The 19,183-nt window shown below is 42.0% G+C and overlaps 2 protein-coding genes across 2 annotated transcripts in view; one reads left to right on the top strand and one right to left on the bottom strand.

The window, feature by feature from the left end:
• The window catches only part of LOC140234389 (uncharacterized), a 35,832-nt gene extending 35,474 nt beyond the window's left edge, over window positions 1–358 (top strand). The window contains exon 4 of the mRNA XM_072314440.1: window positions 236–358. Coding sequence (XP_072170541.1) covers window positions 236–358 — 123 coding nt within the window. The remainder of the gene's footprint in view (window positions 1–235) is intronic.
• LOC140233696 (E3 ubiquitin-protein ligase MIB1-like) overlaps window positions 1–19,183 on the bottom strand; it is a 346,055-nt gene that overhangs the window by 100,218 nt on the left and 226,654 nt on the right. The window lies entirely within an intron of this gene.

The raw sequence follows: 19,183 nt of genomic DNA, 5'->3' as shown, positions 1-19,183 counted from the left end.
CGGGCTTTGAGGGGGAGAGAAAGGGGGGTATGGGGGAAGGGAGAAAGGGTGATGGGGAGGGGGAAGGGGGGAAATGGTAGGTATTAATCCACTCTCCCCCCTCTCTCTTTGACAGGGGTAGAGATTGTAACCAAGGGTGATGGGGGTTGATTCCAGTGAGTGACGGACCGTTGAAAGCTGCTGCTGTTGTTTAGGGAGGAACGAGTGACACCCTGTGGGGGTCTCTCTTAAATAGGGAGGTGATGCAGGCTATGGGATCAGTCGGGGCTCGGGCCTTGGAGTGGAGTCGGTCAGACGGGAGGGCATCAGTCCTTGCCAGCTGACCAAAGGGGCCAATTCTTTGGCCGGCAGGCCGTAGCGGTGGTAGTTAGAGGCGTCTCTCTGTCGTGGAGATGCGGGACAGGCTGGCTGCCTGGGATACGGCTTGTCCTGTCATCCACGTGTGTGCTGGGGGCTCCTCCTCTTGGTTGGTTGTGTTCCTGGTTGGTTGCTGCTTGGACTCACTAAACACACACACTTGTGCCGAAGATGTCCCCTCGTGTACAAGCGGTGTCTAAGATCAACTTGTCATACAGAACGCGAAGTTTTTCCTGCAACGATAAACCATTCTGGGTATACGTGCTCGCAGATGACGGACGGCCATTGATACACACAAAAGTTCTACCTACTTTTCTTTCTTCTTCGTAGCTAATGTTCAATCACCAGGTAATGTTCGTCACTGCAGTATATCAGAGTATTGCTGCTCTCACTGTGTGCTGTATGATTGCTGAGTCTTGGTGTTAACGTGTACGAGATCAGTTCATCTATCTTGGCAGGCTTTGGGTTAACATGTACCAAGCACTGTCTTTGATTATTCAAGCAGGTAAGACATTCTCTCTCATGCCATGTCCACTCTGGAGTACCAGCAAATGTTCTTGTTACTGTCACAGCATTTGAGCTGTGAAGACTACTGTGCTGCAATGGGAGTTTACTATCAAAATCTCTCTTGGTAAAGATGACAAATGCTGCTCAAAGAGAGTCCAGTCTCTTGACGTACGACTGACAAATACTGTGGGCATAGTTTATCAAACATCCACAGGCATCTAGCTTTCTGTTTGGGTTTGAGTATGTGCATGTGTTTGTATGTGTGTGCATGTGTGTGTGTGTGTGTGTGCATGTGTGTGTGTGTTTGTGTGTTTTGTGTGTGTGTTATCCATGTCCACATCAAATCAACCTGTAACTATTATACATTGGGAGTGAAACTGGCACAACTTATATCTTTAATGCCCCCTTTCTCTTCCCCCCACTATGGGTAGCCTCATCAGAGAGGCCCTCCCAGGCTGGGAGAAGGGGTTGAAGGTGAGGGTTTGGAGGGGGTTGGGAGGGTTGTCTAATGATTCCAGGTCACTAGTGGACAGCAAACAGTCCAGTGCATTCACAGCATCTTTTTCGGTCACAGGAGAACAATGCACAAATTTTGACAAAATCACCGTAGGACACTGCGGGGCTGATTCCAGAGACCCATTACTATGAAGTTATGACCACTATGAACAGTCTTTCCATCCCCCCCCCCCCTCGCTCTCTCATAATCACCTATTTAATAGGCACCCCAGTGTATCAACATTCTAGTGACTCATACTATAGTCTTTTCTGCCTTCCTACCCCCCCCCCCATAAAAGGAGGGAACACTAAATTAAAAAAAAATGGACCTCCCTTCTACCTCTAGCACACAAAGTCTCCATCTCTGATTTCTTGCTTGTTCTCCTCCGAAACTAGCACCAACGTTCCCACGATGACTGTTAGTCTCTTTCCCTCAGACTGTCTTGTGTTATTGTTTAGAATGACTGAGACGATAGATGAACAGGGAAAGAAAAGAAGGTGCTAGTATGATCGAGAATCTCCTCCTACGTAAGGGTGTTGAGACTATCTCTTCTGTGTTTAGTGTTGAGGATGGGTGATAACAAAAGGGAATCAAGTGACACTAATGTGACCTGTTCCCGGCAGTGCTGCCAAAACACACGTTTGCATGCTGAATATCTGAGCCTATGGATCGTGCTGTGTCTCATGGCACAATGCCTGAGGAATGTCTCCGTTTAATTGTGAAGCTGCCCACTGCTTGCCATACCTCCACCTACACAATCTCACTTTCATACATGTCTATTCATAATCTGCATACCTTTCTACATCTATGCAGCCAAATAGCTTTGTGACCTGCCTCTGCTTTTTTCTGTTTCTGATTGCGTGGGTTTCAACTGTTTTACAAAAGCTTTAGGTCTGATACCTATTCCCTTCCTCTAATAATAGGATGCATTTGCTGAAGAAATGAAAATTTCCCTCAGATTTGTCTCCATTCTAGGGGGGGGGGGGGGCAAAGGGGGCTAAGTGGGGGCTTTCTTTTTCTCCGCAGTGAGAGAAGAGTCACCGGGAAGAATGAGGAAAGGGACATTGATGGAGACCTGCTGTCTATAATATATAAATCCATTGAGATTGGTTTCTTGGGATCTTACTGGATTGGGGGAGGGGGATGTAGCTTTTAGGTAGCAGAGGTGACAGGGGTTAGCCATGCCTGCTTACCAACAACCATTGAATCAGATATGGTGCATCCCTCGGTGCCAATGGTTGGCTCTAAACATCACAGCTTTGTCAAGGGACACGACATGTGTAAAAGTTTGTGAAATTACAAACATTACATTTTGCAAAAAGGTTTTGTTATCCCAACACTGTCACTGCACGATTTGGAAATTGGTCACACTTTGTTTTCGCACTACTTAGCAATATCGCAACGATATCAGCAGTGTGATGTAGCAGTGGGTTTCACCTTATTGCTTTTGCCACATAGAAGAGACAGAATTGAAATGGCTGCTGCTCTCTCTAGATTTCAGTGCCACTTTTGTGCATACAAAGTGGCAAAAGCAGTATCTTGTATTTCTCATAATACGTCTTTATTGATTAATTCATGCTTTCAGTTGTTGCCGAGTGAGGATGAATTTTGCTTGTATGACAAATATCACGACTGTTTTACAAATTTCATGTAAAATTGACAATGTTGTCAGAAATGTTTGTTTCCTGTAAACGATTCTCTGTTTTTACACCACTGGATGTACTTTATGTCCTAGTTGAGATTAGTAGAACATGCCATTTTAACATATAGGCCCTAAGCCTGCACACAAGTATCAAAACTCTCCAATTATATCAGTAGATTCATGATATGGCTGATATGAGCTATAATTGATTATCTGGAATACATACTTCCTATCTGTTTGACCAATTCCAAAGCTTGAACTTGTCATTCTTTTTTATTCAAATGGCAACATGTTCACTAAAATTCTCATTCCGTAGGGAGACCATCCCCCCCCCCCCCCCCGCCGTTTCCTCATTAGCAGTCGAGTACAGTTGCTTATTACAGTTAATCTTCGATTCACTGGCTTTCTCACCATATCTTTCTCTCACACAGACATGCACCGCACCTGACACAGAACAACTGACTAACCGCCACCACCACCAACACGTAATGCCTGCCCGTGTGATCACCAGATTCACACGGTCTACCCAATGATCTGCCCTACTATCAAACCTCACGCTCTCCTCCCTTCTCCCTCTCTACCTCCAGCTCCTTCTTCTAAATATGGCTTGCATGGAGCATCTCGTCCAACTGAGGGCGCTAAAAATAGCGTCGACAGAAAAGAGGGTGGAGAATAAAAAAGAAGGGGAAAGAAAAAAAAAAGGATAACCAGGGTTCCCCTTAGCTCCTCGAGCCATGCATTCGGAGGGTAGCACAGAGTTAGTGTGCTCTGCATTGTGAGAGGGTTGTCGGCTACATGAGCTGATGGATTGTGGGGATGTAGTCTAGTCTAAGCAGAGGGGCTGAACACGGCTGATGTGATGGACTTCATAGAATGCCAGGTATGTCTGTAGTCTTTCTTGCAAAGACCCTTTTCTTCAAGAGCACTCAAACTCTCACATATTCAGACCGAAAATCTGACTACATAGGCCTATCACTTATCATGTGTAATCACCTATGATAATTTCCATGTGCAAAATTGTGGGGTTTTTTTTATGGGGGGTGGGGGAGGGGAAGGGGGAGGGGGCGGTCATGATGCATGCTGCATTTGGATTATTGCATTATTTTCAAGGATAAATGTCTACAGCCTACAGACAGGTTACTGAAAGGTATGTTAATGGTTGTTAATACATGCCTGATAACAAGACTACTCTGGGTATTTTGGGAAGATGCCAGACACATGCTAGTCTTCCCGCAAGACTTTGGTTAGGAAAATAAAACTGATCTCCACATTTCTTGCAGAGGGCAAACTTGTCTGCGACTGTGGGGGAAAAGGTGAGGCAGATGGCTTTGCCCCGAGGACCCAGTAGATACCAGGAGGATTCTACGAAGTAATGACATTAGGTGAACCATATTTCTTGCCTACTCACCGCAACATCCACTTCCATCCCTAATACTTCCTACCCACCACTATCATGAATCTCATAACAGTTTTGCTACAGTGTAGCTACGGCACACTAATGTAGAATATGTATTGCACACCTGCATCAGTACATGCATTAAATAATATAGGGGCATTCAGTCATTTATTCTCCTTATTATACATTTGTGTATGGCATGCTCAGTCAAGCACATTAGCAGTGTGTGTTCAGACGCGGAATATGTTCACAGAATAATCTTTCTTTGCTCGGATGAGAATATATCTTGGGGGCAAAAATTCTGGCAGTTGATTGTAAAAAGCCAGCAATGTGCAGCCCATTAAAGACCACAGATAGAAAGAGATAGAGATATAGATAGAGAGAGAAAGAGAGAGACAGACGGACAGACAGACAAACAGACAGACAGAAATAGAGATAGAGGGAGAACATATGGCATGAGAGAGACAGGCAGATAAAAACCATGATTTATCCACCGTGCCATGTTGTATATCCAGGCAGCACTAAGCCATAGTGTACAGATATACATGTGAGAGAGGAGCTTCCATGTGGCTACAGTAAGCAGACCCTATCTGGGCATAGAAAGGGGAGGAGGAGGGGGGTGTTTTGATATCCACTACTGGGCTCTGCTCACATATACCTGCACCCCCCTGGATGAACACAATCCTTAGAAATGGAATGAACCTGTCAATTTCACAGACTAAAACCCTCGAGGAAGAATCTGTTTGCCATGATGGGGCAAACATAACTTTGATTCTTACTAGCCCTTCTTGCCCAGATAAGGCAAGCATAAATTTGATTCTTACTATCCTTTATGTCATCTTGTCTATCAGGATTACAAAAAAAGAAAATAGATATTAGGTTAGGGGAAAATTGACAAAATGTAGATCATTATTGGTACACACTAAATTGTGCACGTTTGACATGTTTGAATGACCCTTGATTAAAAGTGTATCAAATCACAAAGAAGAAAAAGTATGTCTAAAGTCTTCTTGATCAACTGTATTATCGTTTATATCTGACGGGGGTCACCTACGTTCATCAAGATGACACAGTACTGGAGAGTGTATCATTTTATTACACCCCCGCACTGTTTGCAACTGAAGCAATACGCATGGAATTTGTAGATTAGTACTTTGGTGCTCGTCTATATCCAATCCAACAAGTTTCAACCATTTTGGGAATTATGCAAATCCTGTGCCATCCATAAAACCCCAGCAGTGCTACGAAACCTTTTGCTTTATCAGCTCAACACAGGACTCCGCAGGCAGTGACGACTTAGTTGGAATTTGCCGTAAATTTTGACGATTTACAGGAAGTCGTATAACTCCGCAAATCAGAGGGGGGAAACATTTTGCCAAAAGGAATTTCGTTATGCCATGCAGAGTGAAAGATCTCGACTTCTGAAAGTTAGCAAACCTACTCCCTCGGAAATGAAATTTTCCCTTTGGTGATGTGTGATATGGGAATGTATTTGGCAAGAGCGGCACATTTGTAACCGAGAAAATCTCTACAAATGCAAACGTCAGAGCCAAACCTATGATTTGAACAGAAAAGTAATGATGAGTGTGAAGATTTTAAGTGGCTAATCATTCAGTACATCTTTAGCCCTGCAGTCTAATTTTTGACTTTTGTGCGTCTGTTTAATACTCTCAAATAGGCAGTGTTTGTTTTAATCCTATGAACACTCTTTTTGAAAAGTTAACATGACAAAACTTTTAATCCAGTTGCTCTGACTAATCTTGGATTTTTTTTTTCTCCCTTATAGATTACCTGATGGGACAGAGATATTCCTCAATGACCGAGAGATTAATATCTTCAATCTGCCCTGGGACATCTGGAGGGACACAGGTGTTGCAGCCACACTGCCCCACCTCCTTGCTTCCAGGTTGTGGGCAAGTTGCCGGCAAGAGGGTCAGGGGTGGCAGAGGGCATCAGAGAGGCTCGACTGCGGAGGCTCGACCGCGTGGTGCCGAGATAAGGTAGTCATCAGGAAGAGTCAGCGATCCGGCTCATTTCCCAGCGCTTTCACCACACAGGAAAGCCTCCGTCTTCTGGGCTTCCCCGGAATGCGTAATCAGCCCCCAAAACACCAGCAAGATCAATTAGCGAGGCCTCGTTTAGCCCCCCCCCCCCCCCCCACCCTCCATAACATCGACACATATCCACCCCCCTCCGTGTGTATGTAACTCTTCCCCCTCTCCTTACACGCTGCTGATTAGACACTCCGTGTCCGGCCTTGGGATGGGACAGCGTCAACAGAAGTTTAAGCGGCAATCTTGTGTGTCTTATCGCTCCCTGCCAAATTAGCTGGTCACTTCCCCTTTCCAGCACCTCACATCGGCCCCCTTTTCAATCTTTCACTCTCTCCCCCTCTCTCTTCCCTCACAGATCGACAACGTCAGTCCGCTCGGTTCTTGAGCGAGAGTTCTCGATGACGAGGAGCGCCCCCACAGACAGCTCTCTGCCAGGAGACTCAACACAGTAGGCACGCTTGTCCCCGGATGGGCTGAGTGAGGCGAGTCCTAACGCTGCTGCCCGTCCTTATCGCGACAAGCCAAATTAGCCGACCACTTCCGCCCAAAGCCCCGCACGTTGGCTCTCAGTTCCCCTCACAACTGTGAATGAGTCGCTCCTCTTGCGAAAGGACGCATACGTGCGCGTGTGCGTCACACACTCGCTGGCAGGGTGCGCACCCTGCAGAAGGTAAGAGAAGGAAAAAGCGGGATGCTCCTTCTTATCGCAACAAGCCAAATTAACTGGCCATTTCCCTCTCTCTCTCATTACGGGCCAGCGTCGAGTCCTTCTAAGAAGGGAGATCTCTAGCTAGGATTTGCCATTCGGAGTTCTGTGCTGGCACGTGCAAGGGTGCATCAGTTAAGACTCGCTCACTCCTCGTCTCTCGCTGGAGATATGCTCTAGTCACTCTGAATGTGCTGGCCAGATTAGTGACAAGGCTCTGGGTGTGAAGCTGCCAGTAACTTGGTGGGACTAAGACACTCCAACACTGCAAATTCGTCTTTGGTGTACAGTGCGGAATGAAAGACACAAAGTACTTCTACCAACTCCAGGTATGGCGGTGATACTGATACTCAGTACTGGAGGGATCTCAGAGAGCTCGGCTTTGCTTTGATGATAAAACAGTGCTTTGATCAAGGTAAGTGTCTGTTTGTTTGTTTGTTTGTTTGTTTGTTTGTTCAAAGCATCACATTGATACATGAGTACAAGTGTGGATTATACTGGATAAAAACAGGTGTCATCATAGAATGTCATGTAGCAAAGATTTCATGCAAGTTGACTGAAATCATTTTAGAGAAATATTTTGCATTACTGTGATTTAGAATCTACACTCAAGAATTTTGTACCACTGCTACCAATCTTCCACCAATCCTCGCTGAGCATTGCTACAGTCTGTTTCATTGCACCTTGTCCTTACTACAAGTTGGTAACTGGTTGATTCATTTCACTGCTTCCAGTGGTTGATGCATTTCTTTACACAGCAAATTTTGTCACAAATTTCTTGCTACTGAATCAGAACACACCCTGCCACAACTTTTCATTTACATTTCTTTAATCAAATCTGTTGACAAATTTGTATTCACCTCTCTTCACCCGTCCTACAAAGGCTGCATATCAGCAGGAATTCTCTTATCACACCGTACCAATCCACTCAACTAAATGTAAATTTGAACTTCAAATCAATGGGAGTGCTTCACTTATTTACCTTTGCTATAGGACTTTGACTATACATTGTAAACAGAACTGGAAAAAAATGGGGGACATCGGTAGCAATCTGAAACATGTCTCACTGGTAGCATGGTAGGTCGGGGGACTGACAGAGGTCTAGGAATGACAGCAGAGATTTGTCTACTTTTATAGTTTATGACTTTTTGGGTTAAAGTCCCTCAAGCCAGCTCAAAGTGATTGACTTTTCACACTCAATCTGACACAGGGGACAACCACATTTCTACTGATTTTCTGTTTCCACGCTGGCCCGTTGGAGAGGAAACATTAAGGCACTGAGAAAACAGTCTGGCGTTTTGCGCTTATCTCCATTCACCCTGGGGAAAGAAGGTGAGTGTGTTAGTCACTGGCTGGAACATCTGCAGAGCCGATCATGTTATCAGGCACCACAGGAGGTAAGCAATCAACACTTCAGGCTTCCAAACAGTGATTTGTAGTAGTTGGAGAGAAGGGTTTACGTCATGCTGTGTAAGTTAGCGTATGTTCAATCACCATGACTGGAGTCTTTCCGTATGAATGACACTAACACTGACATCATTCCATCAAGCCTCTGAAAGGCAGTGATGAATGTGAGAGTCATGCTGCAGTTCGTGGAAGATCATCATGTGTCTTCAATCACCGTGGCAACCAGTACAACCTCTCCGATCACTCCATCTTTCTTCCGAGGCATTTTGCCAGGAGCTGTGGACCCCTCGTCTCGAGCTCTATCCCATGCCATAACATACTTTTTTAGAATTCCATACTGTACCCATAGAAGAGTCTATGGAATGTAAAGAAGTATGTATTGAAGCTGGGACCACGCAACTATGGCAACAACGGAGGACCTTCCATCAGGAGTAAGCTAGGAGGAGAGATGCTGAACACCCACAGACAATAAGGGAAAAAGCAGTAAACAGGCAACTTCGCTGAGACAGCCACTTATTAAGGAGAACTTGGGCCACTAGAAATAGTTGCCCAGATTAAGAGACTACCGTATACAATGTACAGGTACTCTTTTGGTTTATGGCAGATATCAGATAGGTTCATATAAATGAGGTCAAAAGGTGAATAGATTAGTCAGCTGTTGGACCCTGTAGTATCATACAGCAGTGGCAAATAATGCAATTACTGTCCATCTAAAAAGCAAGTGTCCAGACAAATGTCAAATATCGTAGTATGCCATGGCATAGAGTAAGAAGGCAAGGACAATGTATGTTCTCTGTGCAACATTATACTGTATATGTTTATACAATCTCCTCTTTCTCATACAGGGCATGTGGGGTCTCTAGCTTATGCTAAACTGCAAAATCTAACACGATATGATGATTTAACTGAATTGAAGTGGATATATCATGAGCACCAGGACGACATTGTTGGAAGGAGTGTATAAAAAAGAGAGTATGAATGTCAGTCCCTTGATTAGGCAATAGCTATGATAGATTACCCTGCTAAAGAGGAGAATGAAAACAGCCAGAAATAATCACCATATTGTATAGAGCAAGTTTCAAAGTATTAAAATCAAGTATAACTACCTGGCAATTATGCTGCTAGTAATAGTAAGTGAATGTTTTATGATGTGCCCCTTTAAGCAGACAGGAAGCTGCATGAAGAAAGCACCTGTCAGTTAGTCCTTATGACATTACCCTTTCTGAATCAGAACACACGGACAGCCTTTGGGCACCTCTTTTGTACTATATCTCCCCACCCCCCCCCCACCCCTCTTCACCCTGCACTTTTTATGTTTAAATCCTCTGTACAACCATTGCGAACAATTCTTGTAGATCTGACATGCAATGTACAGCAAAGATTACCAAGTTTTCAGTAAAATCAGATAAACTTTCTCTTAATGTTGATTATTGAGGTGATGGAAATCTTGGGGTTGGGATATCTTTGCTCTGTTTTGTGTTGTTTTAGGCTAACGAAAGGGAATACAATAAATCTACCTAGTTCTTGCAGTGTACATAACACAGAAATACATGTGTGGGACTATACTTGGGCATGTGTGGGACTACACTTGGGCATGTGTGGGACTGATAATTATAGAATTATACCAGAGACTCCAACTCTCCCGTTTTCGACGGGAGATCTCCCGCCGAAAACTCATTTTTGCAAAATCTCCCGTTCTCCCGTTTGAGATTTAATTTCTCCCGCTCTGGCTCAATGTCTCCCGTTGGAAAGGATTTCTTACTTATTGCTATCGTATGTTGCAAAAATAAGCCTAAGATAGCACCAGAGAGTATCTATAACCCTAGGAACTTCGCACTTCGCACACATTAACTTGGAGTCTCCCGTTTGCTAGGAGTTTCAGGCGGGAGAATCTCCAGATCAGAAGTTGCTTTGGGTTGGAGTCTCTGTTATACTGAGGGCTTGTTCAAATGGGTAATATGCTTTGTTTTGTTATTTATTCATTTATCTAATTCTTTGGTTTATCCCAAGAGGTCATGTCAGATTACAAGTTCCTTTCATTAGAACTACATAAACCGCCTCCCTGTCTAAATCCAAAATGAGAAATAATACCACACAGAGCTATTTTGTCCATAAATACTGCATGTTATATATGTATGGCTTAACCAGACTCACTGATGCGAGTGGCATGTATTGCACAAAGATAACAGTAGCTCACAGCAGGAATGCACACCACATTATGCTATCTTGTCCCTTCGAGCAATGTACAGTAGAAGAATGAAAAGATTCTTTCAGAGAATGCACACTGGAGTGCTACACATGCATGAATAATTCCTTGCAAACTGTGAGGCGAGGAGGCATGGTTCTGCAGGTTGCATGTAACACATGAGAGATCAGAACGAAAGAGTGTATATATAGGACGTAGGAAGCTACCAGGTATACTGTGTATCGCCGGGGAAAGCCTAAATGGGGTGCATAAGGGCACAAAGACAGGTGCATAGAACCTCAAAGAAGAGGGTGCACATTCTGTAGGTATTCTTTACATACAATCACAGGTATGGGAGTAAGGAGTCCACAAGAATGGGTACACACCCCAGTGCAGATCTGAATTGTCAGTACACACCCCCAATGAGCTGTGTATTCACACTAGAATAAATTATTCCATATACATCGGTGCATTAACCACACGGCAGGTGAAATACGCGGAATCCGACCTACAATGTTACGGATCTAGGGTACAATAATGGCATCATAATTGTACTTTGTCTAACCTGAATACATCGGTACTCATAAAAGAAAAGAAATGGTATGCTGTATAGAGGTTTGACTGTTATCATAAACTCGGCATCTGTGGCAGTATTGGAAAATATAAAGCTTCCCAAAATAGGGTTACCAATCTATAATGTGACTATCCCAGAATTTGTTGCACTATAGTCATTAACATCAATAATCACTTTTCAAAAATTTTGTGCTGGTGGCTAAATGCATGTACATGTACTTTATGACAGGCTTCTATTTTATACTATCAGTTCTCCAACAATTTTCACAAAATACCAATAGGGTAATGCATACCATGGAAGCTTTGCATGTACATTGTACACTGTACAGTAAATATTATATCAGTGACTCAAAAAGGCATACACAGTGCTTTCCCTGTACAAAAATGTGACTACAAAGACAGAAACACAAACAAACATCCACCCTACCATCCCCCCCCCCCCACACACACAGACAGACAGACAGACATATCATCTATAAACACACTAGTGATACATGGCTTTCATTCGAGGCATCTCTGCAGTGTACGGCAAAGGAGACCAACATAAAACCTGGTAATTTATCATGGCCATTTGGAGTTAGTGTCACAGTTCACTGCCTACCACCTAATGCCCAGGGGTACAGGGAAAGGGGTGGGGGGGGGGGGGGGAGATCGGTAAGGAATATCTTTCAAGCTTGAAAGCATTCATTTTAATAGTGACACTTGCCGTCTGGCTTCATAAGTAAAGTGTAGCAGACCCATGTGGTAATGTATTCAAATTACTTCTGCACCCCCTTCATTAACAATTGCCATGACAACCTCGCCAATGGCAACCTAACCCATGGTAACAAACACACTTGCTAAGGGCTAACTGAATTCTGCCTGACCTAGCTGTCTGTAACATATATACATGCATATGAATATAAATATCCACTTCAGTACAGAAATATGATTTATACCAGAAAGTTAAAATGAATAGGTCAGCAGTATTGGGGAAGGGGGGGGGGGGGGGAAGAGGAGGGGGTGTATCAAACACACCCATGACATATAAAGTATAGGCCTACTGATTACAGAAATTAGGTATGGCATGTGTAATATTCCTGTAGGAATCATATCATCCGTTAGGTAATGGATTAATACAGCAATTAATACTAGGTTTTAGAACTTGGCCTACAAGAAAGCAAATACCTCTAGTCATTACTTCCACCCTTTTTTTTTTGGGGGGGGGGGAGGGTCTAGGTTATCAAGTGTGACAGCACCGACAAAGTTAACTCTTCATAAAAGGAGGCAGTACAGGTACAACTTTATGCATATCAAAGTCAATGTTAAACCTCACAGTCACCTAAATAGGAAATGGGTCAAACATTACCCAAGTCAAAACATGTGGGACTGTGATAAGAAGAGGTCACATATCGCCAAAGTTGTCTAGCTTATATCCTAGTCCAAACAGATTACAGACTACATTGTCATATCAAGTATGCCTAAACACAGGTGCATTTGTCTAAAAAAAAAAAAAATTCTTGCGTATTTAATCACATTCCATATGTATCTGAGGCATTTCAGGCAATAATAAATGCAGTCGTGCTATACATTTGTGATACTGATTCAAAACAAAAGACTGATTTGAAATGCTTAGAGCCTCAAATGCCTTACTGCAAAATAGATAAATGCAAAGTCATCTTGAAATGTGTTTATATTGCATGCCTTAGTTGACCTCAACTTCAGGGGTAGAACGTAGGGCAAGAAATTAGCCTTTCTCTGGGCCATGATTTTCCAGCTTTCAACAGAACAGAAACGTGTCCGAAGATTTTGATTTAGCAACGCAGATAGACTCCACCCCTAGCAATGAGGGAATGATCTTATTGGTCAGAGCATGGAATATTGGTTACTGATTGGTCATGCATAGACCGCTGGCGCTAAGCTTGAATCAACATTGCGGAATTTGCTAGGATCATACCTAAGACGTGAAAACTGTCTTACCTCACCTTGATTACGATTGCATCGGAAGCAAAATTTTGAAGGCGGTTTTCTTGAAAACCTGATTTCCTAGACCACTTGACATGCTCTCAAAATTCATTGATATCTCCTAGACCAAGTACTTTTATGAGTCGTGTTCTATATGAAATTAAATTGGAAGAGTAAGAGAATAATGTCATATCATTTTCAGAAAATGAACCTCCCCCGACTTTCAGATCCTTTTGTTGTAGTGGGTCACTTATAGTACAAGTTAACATCTCTGTTCCCTCATGACGTCACTATAAGACATAGATGCCATTCTAATCACAGAAAAGTTTTGATGCAGAAACCGTTGGTACGTGGATTGCTAATCCTTGCCCTTATCCCATTATGAAATATGCACAAAAGAAGAAGAAATACATGACAACCACTACTTTGTAAAACTCAGTTCTCATGATCAGTAATTCAGTTTACCAATGCATGAATGTACAATTTGTTGCTATGTCAGGCAAGTCTTAGGCAGGCTACTTTGTTTAAAAGTATTGACAAAATTTACTTTGGACTGAGCAAATTTATCTGTTACTCCAATGAATATTTTGTTGAAAGAGGTCTTCAGAGCTTTGTAATCTGTATTTTTTTTTCCTAATCCCACATACCCATCTCCATGTTGGGAGTTTTGAGCTGATCAAACTGCAGCATACATTTGATATTTCACACTGTTTGTATGAAATAAGGGACTCTCCAAAATCAACCACTGTGACCGGATTACAAGAAATTCTTTAGAAATGTCATTTCATTATAAAAAGCTAACAAGAACGTAAAAATGTTCCTCTGATAGCTAACCCTACCAAGCCCTACCCTATTCAAAAATTAATTCTATATTTAGATCTCCATAAAAGACATTAAAAATTATGACTTAAGCGTTATCTGTGCGATAATACACTTCATCTAAACCTACAGGCACAAAAAATGCTCAGCATCTTAAAGAGCACAGGAACATTGGCATGATACCAAAATTCACATGAGGTCCTGAGACACCCTTTATGTGAGAGGTAAAATACACGCAGAGCTTTAGTGTTGGGAAATCTTGACGTACATGTAAATGTGTCGGACACATGTTATGAACTTTTCAAAAGGAAATTCTACAGCTACTCTGAATAGCTTCTCTTTAAACTGTTAAAAGTAAATGTAGATTGAGGTGACTTTACAGTAACAGAGTTGAAGATGACTTTCTATACATATAGTAACATAGTTTTAGATGACTGTGTAGAGTAACATCATTTAGAAATGACCGTTTCCTCACTGATGTCTTATTGTGACCTGAAGTGCCAACGAGCATAAAGGAGCAAGCACATTGCACATTTTAGTGCAGGGGACTATTCCCAATCGAAGCAAACAAGCATTCTGGCTTATGTTATTAACTTGTTGAGGACGGGCTGATTTTGCTACAACAAACATTTCCCATAGACACCTGCCCAAGTATACTCAGGAGTAGTTACCTCCCCCAAGGGAGGAGGTTACGTTTTCATTACTGTTTGTTTGTTTGTTTGTCTGTCTGTTTGTTTGTCTGTGCGCAAAATAACTAAAAAATTTGTGCACAGATTTAGATGAAACTTGCAGGACAGGTTGAGAATAACACAAGGAACAGATTATTAAATTTTAGTAGTCATCTGGAAATTTTTATGGATTTTACAAAGGATTTTTGATATTTTGGCAGATACGGTCATTGAACTTGCGAGTTCAAGCTGCGCATTTTTTAGGTTTTTATACCCGCGCTAAAGCGCGTACTCTAGTTTCTGTTAGGGCCAGGCGCGCCGTGCAGCTGAAGGTTTATGATGTAACAAAGGCTTTTATAATGGGAAATTGGGCAATTTTTCAGCAAGCATACTAGTACATATGGGTGTAAATCTAGTGACTCCAACCCCAAGCACCTTCTGATCTGGAGATTCTCCCGCCCGAAACCCCTAGCAAACGGGAGACTCCAAGTTGATGTGTGCGAAGCGCGAAGTTCCTAGGGTTCTAGATGTTCTCTGGTACTATCTAAGGCTTATTTTTTCAACATACGATAGCAATAAGTAAGAAATCCTTTCCACCGGGAGACACAGAGCCAAGGCGGGAGAAATCAAATCTCAAGCGGGAGAACGGGAGATTTTGCAAAAATGGGCTTTCGGTGGGAGATCTCCCATCGAAAACGGGAGAGTTGGAGTCTCTGTAAATCACTGATCTCTGTGGAAGAGCAAGATCATCGGTGGAAATGAAGTAGCTGCTTTGTGGAGGTCTGCGCTCTCAGAATGCTTTTCTAGTTTTCAATGGGTTATTGCATGCGCTGCCATCTCTGCATTAATGTAGGAGAACTGAGTTGGACAGTTTGCTATACACACCCTGTACCACAGGTAGATCTCAGCAATCTGATCATTAAATCAATTCATTATCATTATGATCAAATTATTACACTACATCAATTCATCACGGACATATTCATTTTTTCTCTGTTCCCTATTCAAGATCACAACAAAGTGAAGTAGTGTTATTCCATGAGCTTTGATGATATGAATCTTGTCGATATCAGAAAGTTAAGATAAAGTTATGTCAATTCATTTTGACACTGTAAACTGGTATAAACTGCAGGAAGTAGAACCAGGGTAAGAATTTAGTACTGACAAAATAAAGTGGGTGAGAGTGGCGTAACAGTTGTGGTAACTTTCATGAGGGCAGGAACTTGCCCAGCATGCCGCATACCACTTCCAGAGCAATTGAAAAGTTGGTGACCATTTGAACAGGGGTTTGAGCACTTCAGGAGAGCTCCTAAACCTCTAGTTGAGATGGGCGTAACATAAGAGCGCTTCAAAGTCACTTTGTCTGTTCATTTAGGGTCTAAGGCGCTACAGGAGAGCCCACGAGCGCTCTAAATGTCCAGTATAAACTGGTTGTGAGTATCTGGTAGACTTTGCTAGTTTAGATTTACTAGCCTAGCAGAAGAGGGAAACAGCATTGTTTGTCTCCAGTTTCCAGGTAATGGAAATGATGTCACCTACTTTTAAACGGATCGTATAGTTTTGGTTGAGACCTAATTTCATGTTTCTAACATTTTTGGTGAGATAATGAGAAACCTCTTTGAAACATGAAAGAGCATGTAATTCTATGAGGAATTCAATGTTTATTTGATGAAAATAGGTTTTGAAATTGCTGAGATATCCAAAAAAGAGCGATTCCAATGAAGTGTGGGACCTACACTTTATCACGATCCCTTTGTTTCACTTTGTTTGGGGATGTTTCAGTCATTCCAAACCCGATTTTTCATCAAATAAACTTTGAATTCCTCTTAAAATGGTATGCTCTGTACTATATCATAAGCGTTTTCTTGGTATCTCACAAAAAGTTAAAAGCCCAATTCTCATCTCCACCAATACTGTACCATCCCTTTAAAGTGACACTGTGACATTTTCAAGCATTCTCCTCTCATTTCTCTCACCTTCATGTTCTTTCCTCTGTGCTCATCAACACAATATGTGGAAATGTTTCTTACCTGCAGAAAAGATACAAGAGAAGAAAGAACAGGAAAAGATATGTAAGACTATTTTTTTCAATCAAATCTCAAATACATCTCAATTCAAAAATAAAGCTTCCAGTGTGCTCTGGACATGACAACAGTTGGATCATTAACAAACCTAACATTTTACAGTTATGAATGTACAGTAAGTGAGTCTTGAACCTGTGACCTGCTTGTTGGCATACACATTTGTACCAGACACATACTACATTGCTATTTCACATAGAAAAGGAATGCTGAACGAAAAATATGAAAGTAGGAACTTTCATACGGTTTGTACATCTTGTGCATGTTCATCTGTCACTTCCTTGTAATACCATGTTACTATGGTGACTAAGTGGTTGTGAGGAGGTTTGCTACATTTTTCTTTTTATCCTCTGTTTTGTTTGTCTGTTATTTGCTTCCTCTTTTTTCTTCACCATGAATTCTTAAAGTTCCTGTTTACCTTTGGGAGCAGTGATTTCAAGATATCACATTTGATGCATATGTTTAGGTCTCTTGTATCACAAAACATCCTACCATATAAAATGTTCACAATAAAGCCTAAAATATAAAGAGATATCAGTGTTTTTCTCAATGAACAATAACTCTAGACGTTTTAGTCTGGAAACAATTTTATCACCTAACTATTGTTCACATTTTGTGTATTGAACCACCCTTAAAATTGATTATACTCAAAAAGCAAGATGTTCAAATGATGTTCAAAACACACTGATCATGAACTAAGAAACTGTTTACAGTAAATAAGTGATTGGGTGTGCGAGTGTAAATGATTGAGCATGCAGTTATGCTTGTTTGTTGCACACATTTTGCACACCGATGCATTTAAATAGTACGAAAATACAGAGTACACACATGACTCATTTCCACGCTTCTGATTGGCTACATTCTTGAACTCATTTCATAAAACAAATTAATGTTTCCCACACACTTTGCAATAATCTATTTTATACACATACACAAACACACACGTAAATATTAACAAATTACATTCAAGGTAACAATAAATGCAGACATATTAAACATAAAACCAACAACATAAGCTGTAAGAATTAATATACCTTGGTAGAACTGTTTCCTTTAACTCTTTATGTGCCACGTTCGCACGTTCGACTCAGTCGAAGGTGTGCCAACTTCGCATATTCTGCTCAAACGCACAAACCCCCGCCCAATCTGATTGATAAATCGCCAAATGCTGCGGTACAATGAAAGCGTTCTCGCGCTTCGCGTTTCTCTCACACATAGCTTGCATTTTATGTGGTGATGGACTATCAAACGGTCTTCTCTACCGGATTTGAGTGTGAATTGTAAGTTTCTGTCACTGCTTTGTGTGCAAAAGTCTTGCCTTTACATTAATATAGCTACTGGTCATGTGAAAGAAAAACCCTATAGATTTGTCGTGCAATAATACAAAGCAAAGCTTGGCATTTTCTCCACGACTTTACTCACTATTTATGCAGCTCGATAGAAATTTGTAGAAATTACATAGACTTGAAAAGCAGAATGTTATCTCAAAGCATGACTACGTCAGTGTCTCAGAATAATGCGGCACACAGGGGGTTTACACCACGGCGCATGAAGAGTTAATAAATGCTTCTATCTTGCAGAAATCATACTAAAAATAATGTCACTTCTTCCTCTACTCCATAATTTCTATGTCACATGCATCAAACAGGAATTTACTTCCCTGAATATGACAACGACAAGCCATGCATGGCAGCAGAGAAGAATTGCATTGAACAAAAAAAAAAATCTAGTTTGGGGGACTTTGCACCCAAAAAAAAAAAAAAATGTGTCATCTCTTTTTAACTGAATCTCACGTATTAAAAGATAGATGACACATCATCTATATGTATTCATTTGATCCACATTGTAGGTGGTTGCTACTATGTTGCGTGCCCTAATAAAGGCCTCTCTTTCTTTCTTTCTCCCACAGTCACATTAATGACACACCGAACCACCAAGGACGACACGAGATGTCAACAGAGCGCACCAAAGTTCTATCCCTGGCTCTTATTTACCCCTTTCAGTAACTCTCTTGGCTTGGGCCACTCGGGCCAGGCCCCGAGTCAAGTCGTAAAATTGTGAGTTTATGAATGGGTCGGGGCCAAATTGGCCTGCACCAGGCTCGGGCCATTTTGGCCCTGCTGTGAGCTAGCACCAGGCACGGGCCTGGCACCAATCACAGAGTTTATGGATGATAGCAGCGCCAGGCTCGGGCCTAATTTCCTTGCACGGTCAAAGGTCATAATTACCAGGCCGTGTCTCCGCCGGAACATGTGTCAGTTATCATGGTTTGTGGTTATCCCTTATGTGGCCGAGTTCGTGAATGGGTCATCCAAAAAGTAGCGTGGCTCTGCTGTAGTTACTGAACG

The sequence above is a fragment of the Diadema setosum genome, chromosome 10, assembly GCF_964275005.1.
Source record: "Diadema setosum chromosome 10, eeDiaSeto1, whole genome shotgun sequence".
Taxonomy (NCBI): domain Eukaryota; kingdom Metazoa; phylum Echinodermata; class Echinoidea; order Diadematoida; family Diadematidae; genus Diadema; species Diadema setosum.
The sequence above is the reverse complement of the archived record's forward strand: the minus strand, read 5'-3'. Positions and strand labels throughout refer to the sequence as shown.